Source organism: Scomber japonicus, chromosome 7 (genome assembly GCF_027409825.1).
Source record: "Scomber japonicus isolate fScoJap1 chromosome 7, fScoJap1.pri, whole genome shotgun sequence".
Taxonomy (NCBI): domain Eukaryota; kingdom Metazoa; phylum Chordata; class Actinopteri; order Scombriformes; family Scombridae; genus Scomber; species Scomber japonicus.
In genome coordinates, this window is record NC_070584.1 from 32,160,432 (window position 1) to 32,182,311 (window position 21,880).

General features: G+C 40.3%; 1 protein-coding gene across 3 annotated transcripts in view; it reads right to left on the minus strand.

Moving 5' to 3' along the window:
* LOC128361401 (1-phosphatidylinositol 4,5-bisphosphate phosphodiesterase gamma-1-like) overlaps positions 1-21,880 on the minus strand; it is a 42,817-nt gene that overhangs the window by 15,245 nt on the left and 5,692 nt on the right. For 2 of the 3 annotated variants that reach the window (XM_053321852.1, XM_053321853.1), the window contains exons 2-7: positions 12,954-13,103; positions 11,916-12,009; positions 6,277-6,324; positions 3,141-3,225; positions 1,691-1,771; positions 784-818 (exon numbers count right to left, since the gene is read on the minus strand). In XM_053321852.1, the coding sequence (XP_053177827.1) occupies positions 784-818; positions 1,691-1,771; positions 3,141-3,225; positions 6,277-6,324; positions 11,916-12,009; positions 12,954-13,103 (493 nt within the window). Of the gene's footprint in view, positions 1-783; positions 819-1,690; positions 1,772-3,140; positions 3,226-6,276; positions 6,325-11,915; positions 12,010-12,953; positions 13,104-21,880 lie in introns of those variants that run through there. The other variant, XM_053321854.1, reaches the window with a different exon arrangement.

Here is a 21,880-nt window from a genome sequence, read left to right on the forward strand (position 1 = left end):
TCTCTTTTCTAAAAGCTAAAACCTTCATTGAGAGGCTGATAAAGGTCAATGATGTGTTTTTGTGGTTTAGTTTAAATTTAAAGGGTTAAAATGTGAAAATTAACGTATGAATAACTTGCACACATTCTTTTTTTTGTGGACCCAGCATCAAATTTCTGCTTTTAATCCATTTAGAGAGAATATATTAGAGTCAGAGTCCGGTGGGTCCCAGAGCCATAGAGAGGGTTAGGGTCTCCGGTGGGTCCTATCTGGGTGCTACTCTGCTGGAGACACAACAGCTGAGAGGAGTGAGTGAGAGGACTTCCTGTAAAGGTCCAGGCTCCAGAAACGGGGCTTATGTCTGTGGTTAGTGAGTCTACGGATAGTAAATGATGCAGAGCAGCATAATAAATATGGCTGTGACATATTGGCACGTTTTTTCCATAACTTAAGTTGAAGTTGTTCTCTTATTTTGCACAGACAGTGTTTTCATGTGGAAAGCCATGTTGCATTTATGTTTGCATCCAGTGGAGCTTCACAATAAAAGCAGGCATAATGTGTTAATTCCACAGTAGGAGATATATTATGTTGTTATCTCAGTTTTGGTGTAAAAAGCCTGAATATATCAGTATCGGAAATTAAGAGTTTCGGAATATCAGATATTGGCACTGATCCTTAAACAGTCTATTTTAAAGACAAACTGTACAGGTAGAAAAGACGAGGAGGAGGAAGACGTGGGATTGAATACTGAGGAAGAGGAGGATTGGTGGAGGTGAAGGTGAAGGTGAAGGTGCAGGGACTCACCGCAGAGGGAAGGAGAGCTCCAGCTGCTCAATAATCTGGGAACAGAAGTGGGAGGAGCCAGGTGACGGACAGGTGGGAGGAGCCAGGTGACGGTGACAGACAGGTGGGAGGAGCCAGGTGACGACAAGGTGGGAGGAGCCAAGTGGGAGGAGCCAGGTGACGTGACAGACAGGCGGGAGGAGCCAGGTGACGGACAGGTGTGAGGAGACAGGTGGGAGGATCCATGTGACGGACAGGCGGGAGGAGCCAGGTGAGAGGGGCCAGGTGGGAGGAGCCGGGTGATGGGCAGGTGTGAGGAGCCAGGTGACGGTGACAGACAGGTGGGAGGAGCCAGGTGATGGACAGGTGGGAGGAGCCAGGTGACGGTGACAGACAGGCGGGAGGAGACAGGTGACGGTGACAGACAGGTGGGAGGAGCCATGTGACAGACAGGTGGGAGGAGCCAGGTGACAGACAGGTGGGAGGAGCCATGTGACGGCCAGGTGGGAGGAGCCAGGTGACGGACAGGTGGGAGTAGCCATGTGACGGCCAGGTGGAAGGAGCCAGGTGACAGACAGGTGGGAGGAGCCAGGTGACGGACAGGTGGGAGTAGCCAGGTGAGAGGGGCCAGGTGACGGACAGGTGGGAGGAACCAGGTGACAGACAGGTGGGAGGGGCCATGTGAAGCATAAACAGTAAAAGGATAAAGTGAGCGTGCAGTGTGGTGACAGTGCAGAGGTGGAGAGTAACAAAATACTTTTATATACTTTTATATTCAAATACTGAATGTGAACATAAATGAATGTGGATATAAATGAGTAAGTGGATAAAGGCATAGTAGCATAAAGCATAAATATTTCAGTACTTCTTCCACCACAGTGAGAGTGTGTGTTTGCATTTATGTGTTAAACTCATAAATGACACTTACGCTCTTCTGTGCGTCAAACATCAGCGTTCTGTAGAGCTGTGCAAAGTTCGGGTATGACAGATCACACCTGGCCTCCACCTCCTGTTCAAACAGACGAGGGAGGACGAGAGCGGCTTTATTTATACAGACAAATGTCAAATACAACACTTCAGTCTTTAACTCAACATCACGAGACACACATGTAGGAACCGGGGAAAGAAAATAAAACCTAACGCTCCATGTTTTCTGTTCCAGCCACTAAAAAGAAAAGAATCTGATATTACAGGCTGAAAAAAATGTGTGCATGTGGTTTAGTCAAATTTAAAGGCGTTAAAATGTGAAAATAAACGTATGGATAACTTCACACATCCTTTTCTTTTGTGGACTCAGCATCAAATTTCTGCTTTTAATCCATTTTGAGAGAATATATTAGAGGATTATGGTAAAAATGTCTAAGTGGTGTAACCATAAAAACTTTGTACCAAATAATTCAACTTGCTTAAAAACAGTAAATAGTCAATAAAACACCATATCAACTAGTTTGGCATGATCTTACATCCTTCCTTCCTTCCTTCCTTCCTTCCTTCCTTCCTTCCTTCCTTCCTTCCTTCCTTCCTTCCTACCTAACACCATATCAACTAGTTTGGCATGATATTACATTATAACTTTTATATTAAATAAAGCCAATGGAATACTATTGTTCTAAATATTACATTTAATCTGGGTAACCATGGAGATCAGGAACCTGACTGCTTTCTTTCTCTTCTTCCTCCGTTAATCTTTCTTTCCTCCTTTCCTCCTTTCTTTCTTTCTTTCTGTCTTTCTTTCTCCTTTATCTTTCTTTCTACCTTTCTCTTCTTCTTCCTTTACCTTTCTTTCAAGGTGGATAAAATATGTTATATTTATCATTCTTTTGTGGTTACACCATTTGACTTTAGGTAAAAAAATGGTGCAAATGTCATTTCAAATGATATAAAACCAACAAAAGTAGTAAATGTACATTTTAACAAACCTGATGCTGCTTTTAAACTAGTTTTTAACATTTTAATGAATGGCTCATCTTGCCAACCATTATTTGTCACTGACCCATAATTACGTAACAAAATGTTAGTATTGCTTTTATTTACTATTAACTTTTTATTCTGCCATCTTGAAAATGAAGTTTCCAGCCTTGATGGGATTAAAGTAGGTAACATAAATAAATAAATAAATGTCAAATAAGACAAGAAAACATTGAACATCTGCCTGTATAGACTGATGGAAGTGAAATAATGAGACAAAGGGAGGGCTGATAAATATAACTACAGATAATGAGTTAATGAAAGGCTTCAACAAATAAATGAATGTCAATAAAATGTCATAAAATAGTTATAAGAGGTAAAATAGAGACTGGAACCGGTTCACATTTAGTATTTTTATTCTATAAATAAAATGGATTTGACTCAATATGAGACTTGTTATGTTTTCTGACCTGCAGCTTGTCTTTGAGGAAGCGCATGTTGGGAACTCTGTAGTTGATCTGAGGCAGCAGAGCTTTCACCTCCTTCACTGTGATACTAGGAGAGAGGAAACAAGAGAGGAAGACACACTCTTTAACACTTTAAACCCTTTAAACCCTTACAGCAGAGGCCTTTTCATTCAAAGGCCACATACAGACCTATTTCATCTCATGTGGGCCGGATCATTAAAAAGATGGAGGGAGGGAAGGAAGGAAAGAAGGAAATAAGAAGGGAAGGAAGAAAAGACAGATGGAAGGAAAGAAGGAAGGAAGAAAGGGAGGAAGGACAGATGGAAGGAAGGACAGAAGGAAGAAAGGGAGGAAGGACAGAAGGAAGAAAGAGAGGAAGGACAGATGGATGGAAGGACAGAAGGACAGATGGAAGGAAGGGAGGAAGGACAGATTGAAAGGAAGGGAGGAAAGACAGAAGGAAGGGAGGGAGGAAGGACAGATGGAAAGAACGGAGGAAGGACAGAAGGAAGGGAGAGAGTAAGGGAGGAAGGACAGATGGAAAGAAGGGAGGAAGGACAGAAGAAAGAAAGGGAGGAAGAATAGAAGGAAGAAAGGATAAAAGGAAGGTAGGGAGGACAGATGGAAGGAAGGAAAAGAACACAGGAAGGAAAGTGGGCCGGATTGCACCACCTCGGCGGGCCGGTTCTGGCCCACGGGCCGCATGTTTGACACCCCTGGTTTACATTTACATCTGAGATCAACAAAAATATACTTTTCTTTTCTCTTTTAGTCAGAAACTTGATGAAATTAAACATACAAAGAAGAAAATATATTCAACACATATTCATCCAGAAATATTCATTCTTCACATTTAATATCATTTGTTGAAATAGTTTCTCCTTTTTTATGAAACATTGGACCATTATAATGTTTTTTATTTTATTTTTTTCTCATAAAAACCTTCTGAAAGCTTAGTGAAGGATTGATCTCACATTTATCTGTCACTGACGAGGTATTTATGAATAATTTGTGGTTCAGAAGTTTGTTAATGGGACTAAATGTGAAGGTTAAAAGCCTTTAAATGCACGGAGTAATCCACCAGCAGATGGCGCTGCATGGTCTGAACAGCATCAAACATTTTCATCTCAGAATGAGAAAAAAAGAAACTTCAAAAGGTTTTTATGGGTTTGGATCAGAAACAATGTTTAGACAGAAGTAAAATGAGACAGATTTAAAGGATTAGTCCGTGTTATTCTGTCATTTAGGAGCTGTAAACACATTCTCGTTAAAAAAAAGACAAAAGTTAACAATGTATTAAGTTCCCACCAAACATATAAATGTTTGAGAAATTCACAAATATATAAATTTAATTTTCAAAAATGGGATCAGTAATTATTTAAACTAGCTGGAGACTCAAACAGGAAGTGAATATAGAGCAGAGGTGTCAAACTCATTTTCATTCAAGGGCCACATACAGACCAATTTGATCTCATGTGGGCTGGATCGTTAAAAAGATGGAGGGAAAGTAGGAAGGAAGGAAATAAGGAAATAAGAAGGGAAGGAAGGAAGGAAAGACAGGCAAAAGGAAGGAGGGAAGAAAGGTAGGAAAGAGAGATAGTGAAGGACGGACAGACAGAAGGAAGCCCTTCTGTCCTTCCTTCCTTCCTTCTGGCCTTCCTTCCATCTGTCCTTCCTTCCATTTATCCTTCCTTCCTTCCATCTGTCCTTCCTTCCTTTCTCCCTTCCTTCCTTCTGTCTGTCTGTTCTTCACTATCTCTCTTTCCTACCTTTCTTCCCTCCTTCCTTTTGCCTGTCTTTCCTTCCTTCCTTCCCTTCTTCCTTCATTCCTTCCGTCTTTTTAATGATCCGCCCCACATGAGATCAAATTGTTCTGTAAGTTGCATTAAAGTTCATTTAGTAGCCGTTTGAGAGCTTTCAGTCATTTTCCCTTGAGCTTCATCACCAGAATATAGTTTCCCCAGTTGAAATCGTAGAGGACTCTAAAGCCAACACAGAGACACAAATAATGGAAATATAAACTTCTACAGTTCCTAGAGAATCTCAATCGGCTGATGAAGACCATGTGATATGATCGAAAGCTTCCAAACTGACAATAAATGGACCTGGTGTTTTATTTAGTGCATTTTAAGTTTGATTTGTAGACATGTTGCTGCAGCTGCTGATGTGTTTTTTCCCATTTAGTAGCCGTTACAGAGCTTTCAGTCATTTCCCTTGAGCTTCATCACCAGAATATCGTTTCCCCAGTTGAAACTGTAAAAGGGTTAAAAGTCAGATTTGACTCTAAAGCCAACACAGAGACCTTAAATTGGAAAAAATAGAAAATAGAAATAGAAATATAAACTTCTACAGTTCCTGGGGAAACTCAATCAGCTGATGAAGACCATGTGATATGATCGAAAGCTTCCAAACAGACAATAAATGGACCTGGACGTGTTGAAGTGCATTTTAAGCTTGATTTGCTGCAGCTGCTGATGTGTTTTTCTCCTGACACTCTAATGCCACATGGATAATCACTTCTGCTGATGCACAAAACACATGAAGCGCAAGCGGCCGTCGCTAAACCAGCGTGAGGAAGGAGGTAGTAAGGCAACAAAAAAAAAAAAAAAACAGGCCAACGCTTCGGAGGCCGAAAGGATCTTGTGGGGTCATGGATCGCTGTCGTTGGCACGTCTGAGCGGCCTCGCCTCCCACTTCCCTCTGTCTAGCTACTGTTACTGTTACTATTTTCAAAGGAGACAGGAAGTTGCCCTCTCCCAGCCCATCGCATCACTTCCTGCTCCTTATCAGGCGATGGCAGGCTGTTTGTGCTGGAGCGGCTTCCACCCAAACAGGAGCACGGACTGAATTAATGCGAGTGCACGAGAGAGAGAGAGAGAGAGAGAGAGAGAGAGAGAAGAAGGAGAAAGTGTGTGTGTGTGTGTGTGTGTGTGATATTGTTGGGAGGCTCGGGGTCGTGTGGAGGTTAAGGTCAGCGTAGGTCTCTGCCTGCTCTTTGATGACATCTGGATCTGGTTTAACCTTCGCGTTCCCACCTGCTGCGACTCGATGGCCAATGAGCATCCATCACGATTAAAAAAAGAAGAAAAAAAAAGGCTACGATTGGGTGTTGACGTGTATGCGGCGGCGAGTCACCCACCTGCCCTCGTGGTTCCTGTCCATGGCTTCAAACTGTTTCCGCAGCCATCTACAGAGAGAGAGGGAGGGATGGAAAGACAAACAGGAGAATGAAAGAGTGAATATTACAAGAATTAAAGTGACGAGAAGAAAATAAAATAAAAGACAGATCATTGAGGGGTTAAAAAACAACAATGCTTGATTTTGAAGCGTTTTTCTCAAGAACTTGTTTTACGCCCTAAAATAGAAGAAAATGGGAAATTAATGTGATTTTTTTTTTGCGGAAAAGTTGAGGTAATATAACAAAATTTCAAGCTCTCGCAGATTTCTTGAATTTCGCATTAATTACTGAGATCTGGACGGACTGAAAATGAAGAAATTTTGGTTATATTTATTTTTCCATCCAATTTAACAATGGGTGGGTTTTAGTAATAGTTTTTGACCCAACTGACAATGTGTTGCTAATACTGTGTTTATATCATAAGTTTCTCGACGTCAACATCCGATAAACACGATAACGAAAGAGTGAATATACCAAGAATTAAGGTGACGAGAAGAAAAGACAAGACAGATCATCGAGGGGTTAAAAAAGCAGGACAATATCAAAAAAAAGCTTGATTTTGCAGCAGCTTTTCTAAAAAACTGCAATACAAGTTGCAATGTTTTATGAGCTAAAATTGCAAAAAATAAAGAGTTTTGTAATCGCCTTTGTTAAAAAAGCATACTGCATATCACACAAACAACAATATTTCAGTTTCAGTTCTGTTTCATGCAGAAAAGTTGCCGTATTTGGATATTTGAGTTTTAGTTACTTAGTTATTTTTCATCCAATACAATAATTGGTAATTGTTTTTTTTATATCATGAGTTTCTCAACATGCAAGTCATAAATAAACTGGAAAACTGTGATTTTTCTAAAAGCTCTGATATTAAAATTATATGAAAGTCAAACAAACATGGACACGCTACGTTAGCCAGAGTCTGTGTTGTTAAATGCATTCGCCTCCATTTCTATGAGTATACGTGTTAGCTGGTGCTCGTTGCTACTGTTGTGGCTGTAAAACGGAGTGTAAATTTGTTTTTGAGCGTCACATCCCCTCAAAACAACTAATCTCACTATCAGAAGTGGATCCATGTGGTCCAGTAACATTTAGAAAGTCCAGAAAAGCTGCGTGACTAAATGATTTTATCCCTCAAATTAGCAGAAGGCTAAACTGGAAGCTAGCCTGTTCAGCTGTCTCCGGACTCTTTTGGCGCCATCCTGTTACAGCTGGTTGATGTAAAACGCTTCTCTATCAGCTCACCAGCACAGAAACGTTGCAGCACGAGCTTTTAAATACGTGCTGTGCTTCAAATCTCTTCTTCTGGATTTACACTTCTTACTGTAATATCCTGAGAAGTCTGGAAACATGCAGCACTATGAGAACCTGGATGGTTTCACTTAAAAACAGTCAAAAAGTTGAGTGTGAAACTGTGGACACTTATCACCCTCAGCGGACGCCATCTTGGCTCATAGCAGAAGGGGAGGGACTACTTTTCAAACAGGAAATGGCGACCGAAGATGTTGTAACTACGGTGAACATCGCATAAATTATGTTATCATTGTGTTTTACACTAAGCTCCACTATACTGTTGTCACATATAAGCCATCAGTAGGGTTACTGGGTCCTTTTCTTCCTTCTGTCTGTCCTTCCTTCCTTCCTTCCCTCCTTCCTTCCTTTCCTTCCTTCTTTCCTCTGTCTTTCCTTCCTCCCTTTCTTCCTCTTTTCTTTTCTCACTCCCTCCTACCTTCTTTCCTTTCCTTCCTCCCTCCATCTCTCTTTCTTTCCTTCCTCGCTCCCTCCCTCCTTCCTTTCTTCCTTCCTCCCTTCCATTATTCCTTCCTTCCATCTTTCTTTCCTTCCTTCCTTATTCATTCATTCTTCCTCCCTTCCTTTCTTGATGCGAGGACAACAGGAGGGTTAAAGTTTCTAACAAACTCGCACAACCTTTCCTCAAAAAGTTCCTCCATTGTTATTTCTTCTTCGTGTCTAACTAGAGGAAACGAGCAGAAATATGGACGAAATGAACGCAGAACACGGACAGAAGGCTCCGTCTGTATCTAGATCCGTATTTAACGTTGAGCATAAATGGGCCTTAACACGTCAAGATTTTGCACACTAAGCAGAAAAAGTACACAGTGTACTAACAGTATGTGATTTGAGACGCAGTAACTGGCAGTGAAAGGCTTAATCAGCACTGTGTTAACCCTCCTGTCGTCCTCCCGGGTCAAATTGACCCCGTCTCTTTTGACTGTTCATTTTTTCCTTCCTTCTTCCCCTCCTCCCCTTCTTTCTTTGCTCCCTCCTCCTTCCATCCTTCCTTCTTTCCTCCTTTCCTTCCTCCCTCCCTCCTTACTCCTTTCTTTCCTTCCTTCCTTCCTTCCTTCTCTCCTAAATTCCTTCCTCTTTTCGCCTTTACTCCTTTCCTTCCTTCCTTCCTCCTTCCCTCCCCCCCTCCATCCCTCCCTCCTTACTCCTTTCCTTCCTTCATTCCTTCCTTCTCTCCTAAATTCCTTCCCCTTTTCGCCTTTACTCCTTTCCTTCCTTCCTTCCTCCTTTCCTCCCTCCCTCCCCCAGCCATCCCTCCCTCCTTACTCCTTTCCTTCCTTCATTCCTTCCTTCTCTCCTAAATTCCGTCCCCTTTTCGCCTTTACTCCTTTCCTTCCTTCCTTCTCTCCTAAATCCCTTCCTCTTGTCATCCTTACTCCTTTCCTTCCTTCCTTCCTTCCTCCTTTCCGCTCTCCCTCCCTCCTTACTCCTGTCTTTCCTTCCTTCTCTCCTAAATCCCTTCCTCTTGTCATCCTTACTCCTTTCCTCCTTTCCTCCCTCCTTAGTCCTTTCCTTCTTTCCTTACTCTTTTCCTCCTTACTCCTTTCCTGTCCTTCCTTCTGTCCTTCCTTGACCTGAGAACAACAGGAGGGTTAACTCTTGAATGTAACAAACTTTCACTTATATGCAAAAGTCCCACAATGCAGCTTTAAGCAACAAAGCTGCAGCAGGTAGCGAGCTTGAGTCTGAAATGAGTCCGTCTGTGAGTGTCGGCTCATGAATTTCACTCCCCCAAACAGTTTACACAACTTCATAAACAGACAAAATTAGCAACTTCATTTCCTCTGACAGCTTCTAAACATATACCGCTCAACATTATGTCGACAACAAAAACTCTGTCTTTCTCCTACACATCTTCACAGCCTCTCTCTGTTCTCCTGCGCTCGCCACGGAAGCCAAAAGCTGCCTCCGCATATTCATCTCGAGTAAATATTTTCATCCCAAAACAAATATTTGTCCTCTCCTTCAACCAGAAACTCCCCCCCCCCCCGCCCACCCCCCCACACCAAACCAGGTTGCCACTTCTTTAATGGAACCAGATATCATTTCATCACACACACACACACACACACACACACACACACACACACACACACACACACACACACACACACACACACACACACACACACACACACACACACACACAGAGGAAAGTGTAAAGAGCATTAAAAATAAACATAAATGAACATTTCAGTGATGCATGACTTTGCCCATAATGCTTATTACACTTTTAATTTTGGCAAAATAAACTTAAAGGTATACTCCACTTAAACTCCTCAAACTCTCCTGTAGGCTTCATGTTGTTGCAGCTGTAGTTAGTTTGGATTAATAGCTGTTAAAATAAATTACAATATGCATCACAAAAGGATCAAAACTTCCACAGAAACTACTGAAACCGTACCTGAAGTATAATAATCTATAACTCAGCCACTGATTCATGTGTTTTGTAAAGGCACATTTATGCTCAACGTTAAATACAGATCTGCACATTTCCATAAAGCTTACGGATACGGACCAAACGGAGCAGTACCACCGGAAACCATGTGGGGGCAGTGTTGCTGTCACTACTCGATACGTAGCTCTAGTGAGACACGAAGAAGAAATAACAATGGAGGAACTTTTTTGAGGAAAGGTTTTGCGAGTTGGTTAGAAACTTTAAACATATCGTTTTTATCTTTTATGCAAGAGGAACATTATCAATATCTCCTCCACAGTCGCCATGTTTGTTTTTGAGTTTGTTGTGGTCATAAAATTTTGACTCTGTGCTGCCCCCTGGTGGATGTACCTATTGGTTAACATCCATGACAACGTAAAGGACGCGTGGAAGTATGTGAGCAGTGACGGTAACATCGTTTGAAAAGGACGGATACATTTTCTTACGTCCGTTGAGCATAAATGGGCCTTAAGCTGTAAACTAGAGCTGCTTCTAATAATTATTGTCATCATCAACTAATCTGTTGATTAATTTCTTGACTAATTGTTTAGTCAATAAAACAAAAAAATAAATGTCCATCACAGAATCAGACTGAAGTTTCTTAAGTGTAAGACTCAAATGATTAATCACTTGTTTAAATTGTTGCTTTCAATCAAAACTAATTGATTAATTGACCAATAAATGCAGCGTTATTGTAAATACTCAGAGTTTCTACACAACTAGACAACTTCATGCTCCAAAACACACAACTGGTTTATTTTGAGACGTTTCTACAGATGTTTTGATGCTTTTATTTTGACAGGACTTCAGCTCTTTATCATTCATTTCAGGATTACTGCCTCCAAGTATTTGATTATTTGGTCAAAAAAGTGTCAGAAAATGATGAAAAGAGTGTCTTTTGTGCATCCAACAGTCCAAATATTAAAGATAATGAGTTTAGAAATAATAGAAAATGAATAAAATCAGCAAATATTAAAGTCTGAGAAGCTGAAATGAGTAAATGTTTTGGTATTTTTGCTGAAAAATATGACCTGAACAAGTGATCAATTATCAAAATTATCAGAGATTATTTTTCTTTTGACTTTTGAATCATCAGCTCTACTTTACATAACCTGTTGATTGTGACTATTGTTTAAAACCAGGCGGGGAGTTCTGGTCCTCTGAAATGAGGCCAACGTGGAAGTAACTTAGAACTGCATTCTATCAAAAGGCCACCAGGGGGCGACCGTCTCTATACAAGTCAATGGAGAATTCACCAACTTCTCACTTGATTTCTAACCTCAGTAAACGTTTTCAAAATGTGTTTATGGTCTCAATCGCTAGTTTAAAGCCTTCTTCAATGCAGTATGATGTTCATTTGGGACATTTTGGCCTCCCTGATTTTATATGTGACGATAAAGCAGGGTATGCATTAGGGCGTGGCTACGTCCTGATTGACAGGTTGATTGACCAATGTCCTCGAGATCCAGCCCTCGCAACCATAGCAACCTCCCTGCTCCACCCATGGACCCGCCTTATGCCCATATAAGTACAATCCATGTTTTTATTTTTCCCAGCATGCACCTGAAATTTTCAAGATGACGTTGCCTAGATTCGAAACTATTGGCTTCCGGGCAGCAGTCCACAAACCAATGGGTGACGTCACGGATGTTACGTCCATTCCTTTTATACAGTCTATGGGTAAAACCCATCGATGTAAAACATTAACCAACACTTTCTAATTTATGTAATATTAAGGTTAGGGTTAGTTTGTCTATTCTGAATGTACTCACACTGAAAGTTTGATACTGAAAGATGAATTTGAAACCATTTTGGGACATAAACACACATAACAGTTGTACACATGATCACACACCTGTCTATCTGCTGTGGTGCAGGAGCTCTCTGAGTGTCCGTCATCAACCAGTTGAGACCAGTGATCCACATGTTGACCTCCTCCTCGCTAAACGCTGCAAAAAACACAGCAGGAATCCACAAAAACAAAAAATCTGAGAACATCTGCAGACTTCTTATCCTCCAAATTTCTTTTAAAAGGCTATTTCCCATAACTTTGGTCTTATTTTTGTAGTTTTGTCCATCATTTTTATGAGTTATGATAATATTTTTCCTTCTGCGTTGACAGCTGAGCTCTGGCAACATCAGACGGAGCATGAAACACGAGCAGTCAGGTTGTCAAGAGTTTAAATGTGAAGCAGGAAATCGATCTGTGACGCACAATTTGCGTTATAGTTTTCATTGTTCTACAAAATTTGTCTAACTTTTGCAGATTTGTTTCCAACCTGTCAGATTGTCTCGTTTTACTGCGATGATGCTGCGATCCAAGATGTGGACAGAATTGCAAACATAAGACCAATAAATCAGATTTATACTTCCAATAAAAGTGTGTTTCTAATCAGGACTAACAGACTGCACCAATTTTCAACAATCAAAAACATGAAGTTTGAAAGATGCTGCAATCACAACATGGAAATACAGCTGACAGTGTGACAGATAAAAAGACAAAGACTTCATTTGATTAAAAGGTACACTGTGGAGTTTCTGACCTCTAGTAGGATTATGGACACAAGTGATGAGAAACACAGTCCTGCTAATGGTTTTACACTTTTCCACTGATCTACAGTTGGCTGTAAAACACCAAGAAATGCAGCAATATGCCAACAAAGTCAGTGAAGAAGAAGATTACAATCTAATAAACATTTATGTGACCCATACAGGATTTAAAAAACAGATTTATAAATGTTTTTGTGAGGAAGAAAATGCTTACATGAAAACTCCACATGGCACCTTTAACTGTTTACATAATAATACAGGTCAGATTATAATGGGGGTAGTGTAACTTTGAGCTTATAGTACTGTGCTACACACACACACACACACACACACACACACTAACCAGCAACACTGAGCGTCCTGAGGCGAAACTCCAGGCCGTACAGCACAATGAAGCAGAGGGCGGAGTCCAGTTTACGAGCCTCCTCCGGGTAGCGCTCAAAATCGCGGGAGCCCTTTCCCAACCGCAGCTCCCGGATCTCTCGTATGTCGACTGGAGGAGGGAGAGAGAGGAAGGAAGGATAGTGTTGCATGAACACAAATATGCACGACCATAAATCACAGTATGGCACGTTGTTCATTTCCTTGCCAAACACACAGAAAATCTGCTGCTGGAAAGCTGAACAAATGTAGTGTGTTTGTATGTGTGTGTGTGTGTGTGTGTGTGTGTGTGTGTGTGTGTGTGTGTGTGTGTGTGTGTGTGTGTGTGTGTGTGTGTGTGTGTATGAGTGAAAGAGAGAGAAAAAAAAACCCCAAAACAGACACACAAACATTTCAGCTGTCGGAAGCAGGACGCACTAAACGTCTGCAGCAGCCACACAAACACTCAGTGTCAGCTGTGTGCAGTCACAGCTCATTTTTCCAATTTTACTCGACATTCCTCGGAAACCTTTAATTTTATGCCTGAGGAGCTGCTTCAAACTTTCATTCAATAACTGACTTCAGGATGTAAAACAGGCTCCAAGTTTGAATTTGACCCTTAAAAAGAGGAAACTGAAGCCCTGAATGTTGCTTAGGCTCATCAATCTGCTGTTGTAGTTATAATTTTATTAAAGTAAACTTTAAAAAAAGGGTCACCTTTTTATTTTTGAAACAGTCTATACCCAGTTTGAAACAAACTATACCCAGTATGAAACAGTCTATACCCAGTATGAAACAGTCTATAACCAGTATGAAACAGTCTATAACCAGTATGAAACAGTGTATAACCAGTTTGAAACTCTATAACCAGTTTGAGACAGCGTATTACCAGTTTGAAACAGTCTATTGTATACCCAGTTTGAAACAGTGTATAACCAGTTTGAAACTCTATAACCAGTTTGAGACAGCGTATTACCAGTTTGAAACAGTCTATTGTATACCCAGTTTGAAACAGTGTATAACCAGTTTGAAACTGTCTACAGTATAACCAGTTTAAAACAGTCTATACCCAGTTTGAAACAGCCTATACCCAGTTTGAAACAGTGTCTAACCAGTTTGAAACAGTCTATACCCAGTTTGAAACAGTGTCTAACCAGTTTGAAACAGTCTATAACCAGTTTGAAACAGTCTATAACCAGTTTGAAACAGTGTATAACCAAACTTTCATTCAATAACTGACTTCAGGATGTAAAACAGGCTCCAAGTTTGAATTTGACCCTTAAAAAGAGGAAACTGAAGCCCTGAATGTTGCTTAGGCTCATCAATCTGCTGTTATAGTTATAGTTTTATTAAACTAAACTTTAAAAAAAGGGTCACTTGAGGCTTTTGACTTTAAGGAACGGTGAGTTTATATAAAGGGTGTGTGCAGGTTATGGGTGATTACCGAAAAAACCAGTGTATAAGTCGAACCAGTGTGTAAGTCATAGTCTATTTTGGGGGGTGTCATGCTGGGAAAAACACTTTATTATTAATGACTGGTTTATTTGAATGCACCAGTAGATTTTCATTTATAAACACATACTTTTATACTGCAAAACCTTTCAATTTATTTTTATTTGAAATGCAATAAAACACACATATTACACCTGAAACTGTTTGTCGGGTTAATGGTTAATGGTTAATGGTGCGGTAATGATTTAACTGAACTGGACCAGTATATTAACTCAGACTGTATTCAGGTTAGGCTGAGTTTCAATTAAACCTTTTAAAAGAAGACAGTGACTTTACATGTTTGATACAGAGTGTAGCTGTGTGCTCATTCGAGTCCCTGAAACTCTTCATCAGATTTGTTTTTACACCTGTTAACTACTACAATGTGGTATTGAGTTTGTGTCAGGGGTCAGTCAGGCGAAAGCAGCTTTAAATCAGAAAACCTGGTCGATTATCCAAACAAATAGTGTCCCTGAGTCTCACCAAGCTCACTGTCCTCTCACTGTGTGTCCGTACCAGAGTCAAACAAAGCAGCATCCTCTGTTCCATCGCAGTGGAAAAACAACCAAGTTAGTGAATATTTTTGTTTTTCAGATCTGTGCTCATACTGCTCATCTGTGTGCTACATCAACTGCTGTCCCGAACTAGTGTCTGAAATACTTCTGATCAACACACTGAATCAGCACCCGCCAATGAACCCACCTGGTTTCATTTTGCATGCTTGACACCGCTGTTTATAGGATGTTATAGATCACAGTGTGGACGCTCACATCGTTATATTTATAGTTATAGTTATTGGTCTTAGTGTGGACGGCCTTACACCGCATCCTGACATACAGCGACACAGCGAGGAAAAAGTGATTAAAATGCATGAGTTTTCAATCAGCCTGTCCTGACATGCTGCGAGCGACATCGCCCTGTACAGCGATGACACCCACCCCTCAAAAAATCGCTCACTCTGTCTGTATCTGGACGAAATTTCGCAGTCGTGTCCCGCCCCTAAACACTTCTCATTGGTTGAAATGTACACGCTGCTTCCTGTTGACAAGCTAGCTAGCAGAGAGAGAACTGAGAGAACAGAGAACAGCAAGCATTAACTTTCCAACGCCAACAGATCAGCTGCAGCTGACAGTTTGAAACAGTCTATACCCAGTTTGAAATGTCTATAACCAGTTTGAAACAGTCTATACCCAGTTTGATACAGTCTATAACCAGTTTGAAACTGTTTATAACCAGTTTGAAACAGTCTATAACCAGTTTGCAACAGTCTATACCCAGTTTGCAACAGTCTATAACCAATTTGAAACAGTGTATAACCAGTTTGAAACAGTATATAACCAGTTTGAAACAGTGTATACCCAGTTTGAAACAGTCTATACTCAGTTTGAAACAGTGTATACCCAGTTTGAAACAGTGTATAACCCGTTTGAAACAGTCTATACCCGGTTTGCAACAGTCTATACCCAGTTTGAAACAGTGTATAACCAGTTTGAAACAGTCTATACCCAGTTTAAAACCATATAACCAGTTGGAACCTGTCTTTATAGACTGATTCAAACCAGGTCTAGACTGGTTAGAACTGGACTGATACCATTTGAACATTCACTAGCAATTTGCACACCAGTTGATTTTGCATCCTGTTTGAGGGACTGTAAGTGACCTGTGGACTGTTTGCCCTTCTGCGGTTCTGGTGCAGAACTGCCAGGTTCTGCAAAAGCTTCTAACAGCGAGTAAAAAAATGACAATCCTCAACATGAACTGCCTAAAACCAAAACGTTAAGGGCCTTCCTCCAAACTTTGTCCGTTACTAAATGTAACATGACAGACTTTTGGTGCAAGTTAGAGTTCGCAGTAAATAACTACAGATGAGGGTGTTTTTAGTTTTTAGCATTTTTTTGATTATATTTATGAGCTGGATGCAACATAATTTAGTTCTGCTGTGCACTCATCCTGTGTTTAGTCTGAATGACAAAAAAGTTCATCTTGGCTCTTAATATTAGGGAGGATGTTACAGATTATCGGATTATTTCGGCTTTTTTTCCTTTTTTTTACCAGGCAGGAATGTTTGTCTGACTCATTGGGTTTATCAGTAATACATGACAGCATTTTTTAATTACCAGGACAAATTTGGCTCTAATATTGCTTTATTGTTTTAGTTGAAAATGAAATGAAAAATGAATGAAAAGTAAAATAACAAGATTTAATGCCCAAACTTGATTTCCACATTTTGAGAGAGCAGCTCTGGTTCCACTTTTCCACTTAAAAAGGTTAAAATCTGTACTGGTGGCAGGTTTTTGTGCACTAATATGAACTTGCCCTACTTCATAAAAATAAAGCGAAATAACCATCAAGACAGAATATTTTGCACCAGTCGGGTGAACTGACCACAGGGTATGATGTAAACTCTGGACTCCACTTTGACACTTGCAGCAGTCGACACACCCACAAAGAAAACCCCGGCTCATTGACATAGCAGATGTCTTGTGCAAACACACATAAACACACAGAACTACTGCACAGCACACACACACACACGCACACACGCACACACACACACACACACACACACACACACACACACACACACACACACAGAGAGAGAGAGCTCAGATGCTATTTGCCACCTTAGAGAAGCTTCAACCAAAAAGAAACCAGACATCTAAAGTAGACAGAGTAGCAGCTTTCTCTCCATTTGATACCAAAACTTTCCAAACTGGATAAAGTTATCAGTCTGACAGGTAGAAAACAGTGGACACAGGAAAGGAAAGAACAATCTGAACCTGGTCTTTAATTGAGCCACAGCGAGGCGTCCTCAGCAGGTTGTATATAATCCTGATTCGAGCAGCCAGTCGAGAGGAGAAATCTGGTTCCTATCTGAACCTCCTGCATGTGGAGATGACAGGGAGCACGCTTGGCATGAGATTAAGAGAAAACTCAGTTATCCTCAGATGGAAACCATCCATACTTTACTGAGAGAAGGAGGGGAGGGAGGGGGGGTGGGGTGGGTTCAGTGCTTGAAGCAGCAGCAACACACATAAGTGACCTTGTAACACAGAAGTTTCAACTAGTGGCTTTATAAACGGTCAATTAATCATCTGCTAATGCTTCACAGATCAGATATAAAGCCTGATCTTTGGGTTGTTTGCCCGGTCTTTATCCTCCGGCAGCATGAAAACTTGATTTGACCTTTTCACTAGAGCTTTAAAACAAGACTTCTATTCTTTTCTTAATGTCAACAAACCCCATGAGATCAGCAAAACCAACAATGAATTAATCTACGACCGACGAGTCCTGTTTGTGCCATAGAGCTCCACTGTTGTCCAGAGACTATTAAAAACACGTCAATGATCCACACTGCTGCACTGGATGACATGTTTCTTTATTAACATGAACACACACACACTGTATTTATTTTGACTAAATCCCACACACACCTTCCTCCTGCCAGGAATACCCAGTAAAGCAAATGTGGATTCATCCGCCGCTGAAAATAGTCCCCCAACAAATGCACTATTTCTTCCTGTTTGAGTACCATAAAAACAGTTTCCGGCTGTTTTAGGAAATTACCAAACCATTTTTTATGCCTTTTTATTTGTTTTTGAATGACATTTGTTCACATTAAGCAAAATTAGATGAGACTTATTCTTCAATTCATCAGCTAAGCTCCTCTAATAGACTGTTTGAACATTAAACCATCTGGAAAAGTTCAAAGTTTCAAATGACTTACTAACTTTCCCTGTTTGCTATTAGAAAGTGAGAAACACATGACTCTTTAGAAGTATTTAACATCTGCAACTACAGCTTCGATTACAGCTGCAACAATAAGTCAATTAATTGATTAGTCAGAAATCGTCAGAAAATGAATCGATTTGATCATTTTGAGTCATTTTTTAAGGACAATTGTCTTGTTCCAGCTTCTCAGATGTGAATATTTTCTAGTTCTTCGTCCTCTATGACAGTAAACTGAATATATTTGGGTTTTGGACTGCTGGTCGAGATAAAAGAAGACATATTAGGTCTCATCTTCGGCTTTGACAAACAGTGATTGTGTAACCTTAACCCATTTTCAGGTTTCCAAGTAACTAATCACCTATAATGATATAATCAGTAGTTGCAGCCCTAAGAATTGATTATGTATTAGTACATTAGAATCATTATGTTTTATTTGTGCTAACATTTATAACTGCAGGTAAATGTTTGTCAAGTGGTCGATATGTGTATATTTGACAGAAAGTATTGACACAACTACAGAATTGATTTCAGCTGCTACGAGAAACCAATTTATTGATTGGTCAATTGTTAGAAAAGTAATAACCAACTATTTTAATAATCAATTGATCACATTTTGAGTCATTTCTTTCTTGTTCTAGCTTATTTAGTCCTAAATGACAGTAAACTGAATATCTTTGGGTTGTGGACTGTTGGTCGAGACATTTTAGGTTCCATCTTGATCAATGATTGATATTTTTCACCATTTTCAATCTTCTAAATAACTCATAACTCAAATGAATCATCATCTATAGTGAAATAATTGTTAGTTGCAGCATTAAGAATTGATTATGTGTTTGTAAGTTAGAGGCATTGTTATATATTAATGGTGCTCTAACATTTATAACTGCAGGAGAATGCTGTTAAGTGGTGTATATCAAAGTCTTATTAGTGCTGATCAGACCATTACTAATGATACTTTACTATTAATGATAACTTATAAGTCAAGGTTCCTTAATAGAAAGTAGTTCCCTTTTCTTTCTACAGCATTTTTCCAAAAGTTACAAAGAGCTGCACAGACAGAAGGAAAACCTTGACTCCAAGCTAATATTAAAAATATCCTCCAAAAACCTGGTATTTGTTTTCCTCTGGTCTTTCCCTTTATTACTTCCTGCCATTTAGTCTGGACATTGGACAATAAGGCAAACAGGCGCGCGGCTCGCCAAATTTTACACTTCGCTCACCATGACTGCCTTAACACACCCTTTCTCAAAACTGCTCACCAACAGTACAGACACAGACAGATAAGGAGAAGTACAGAAAGGACACACATACACACACACACCCACACACATAGCATAATTCCTCCCACTGCGGCCTTTAATCCTGGTCCAGGCTGTAAACATGGTTGTGATAAAGAGACACACACACACACACACACACACACACATATTTCTGAGAAGGCGTCTGATGTAAACTTTGATGAACGCAACAGGAAAGGAGAGGTGAGGGGAAATCACACAGCCGGCCAACTGGAGATACATCAGAGTGGAAGATACTGTCAACAGCCTCGTAGAAATAAAACTGCAAAGAAAACAAACGTCACATCATTTTATATTTCAATCGGCGGCGGGAGAAGCTCGTGAACTGTGTCTTTCTTTTCCGTGGCTGACCGGCTGTCAGTGCTATACACGAGCGCTGCTTTGGACTGAAATGAGGGTTTCTTGAACGCACCGCAAGTTATGTGCACTGCTGACCTGAAACCACCAGCCGTTGATAATTGCAGCTTATTTCCATTGAAACAAACTGTTCCTGGTACAGCTGGTGACATCACTGCCTGCCAGATGGCTGAAGGCTACTCTGACATTATGAAGATGGGAATAAAAGGAGTGAAAAATAAGAAAATAAGAAAGAGTTCGGGTTATAAAATGAATTGATGGATTAGATGAGAAATAAAGATGCTAATAAAGAGCAGGGTGGAGTGAAGAGAGCCTGAGAGCAGCGTTCACTGACGACGATCGACTCTAAATCTGGATTCATGTCAGCTCTACTGCTCAAAACTGCTAAAGTGCAATTAAACTCTTCAATCATGAGCTGATAGAATCAAAAAGTGGCTGCATACTTTGGCTGGACAGAGGATAATATATAATATATTATAATACGTGTTTGTAAGTTAATCAATCCGCTAATCAAACTAAGACCCTTTAAGATTTCCATCCTGGTTTGGAGATAACTGAGGTCACTGCTGGTAACTGCTAGTGAGTTTTAGTAATCATTGGAGTCTGGTTAAAAAGTTTGTATGGGCCACTAGGGGGCAGCAAACACATCTAGAGCAGTTACGCTGCAAGAAATACAACAAAGGAAGTTTTGTTTCTGTTTACAGTACACTGAAACTATGTATACATTATAAGAGCTGGACAGGACGATGCTGCTCAGTTTTCCCCCAGTGGTCACTCACGGTATTGCAGCAAACAAAAAATCTCCCTGCAGCCAAAAAAGCTGCCATAGACCACCATTGTAAATCTTCTGACTGGAGACCGCAAACTGCAGACAAAGTCAATTATGACTCTTTATATTATTAAATTTTGATCCATGCATGTTTCAAAATTGCAAAAACTTTCATCGAGCTAAGAAAAAGTAAAGTCAAAGTCACAATGTAAAGTCTGCGGGCGGAGAAGGACTTTGCAGACAGGGCAAGCGGGGGGGGGGAAACACTACTGCACATATTCAGTGAGCCGTATAATGCAGAGGCAAACCAGGATGCTAAAATATTTGTTCAGCATATGCGCTACCCAGCTTCTATTGGACTGAATGGGCGCCATTTTTGGTCCAGTATGCAGCTCTTATAATACATCCATGACTATGAGGATTAGTTTTAAATGAATGTCTACTGCTGAGAAAATAAATAAAAAGTATCGAACAAATAAATCATGCATATTTTATGATTTTGCTGACATTTCTTTTAACCTTTGCTCCTGTACAATGCATGCATATTTAATACTGTCCAGGCAGCCAGTGGTTGTGTCATGCAAACACTGTACAGACAGGATGCAGATATTACTGCTATAAAGACTGTTTGATGGCTCGTAATTTCAGATAGATGTGCTCATGTTTATTGAACTTTAAAAACTTTAACAGGTCTATTTGTGCAAATAGTGTGCACAGCTCTAACCTGTGGAGCTGGTATATTATATCCATGTTAGAAGCTGCACTGCACTTTCACTGTCTGCTCACTGGCAGTTGCATTTTCAAGTGCTACTCCTCACCTTTCAACATGCAAATAAACTTTACAGCATAAATAAACTGAAAATGTTTGGCTTAATTTGGAGACCCTTAACGTTGGGATTTTGAGCTTGTCTTTGAGAAGTCTGAGACCGCCTGTATTTGCACAGTGCTTTTTGCTTTTTTTAAGCCAAGTTTAATTTGAGCCATGATTAACCTAATTGTGGTTTAAACAATTTCTTGTTGGTGCAAATGACCCTGAGTATCTCAGGCATCCAGCACCTCATTTGTGGTCCTTGTCTCTGCTTCCTGCAGATGATGCTGGGCCTTTTGTTTTCTTGCAGCCAGCCAGTCCTTCAATCTGAGACAGGAAGTTAGACACTCCCTGATAACCCCACACTTCCTGTGCCTCAGGATTTAATACCTCCACTGTTTGCCAAAGAGCTCATCTCAAAGAAAAACACTGATTAGACTTGTGTGTGTGTGTGT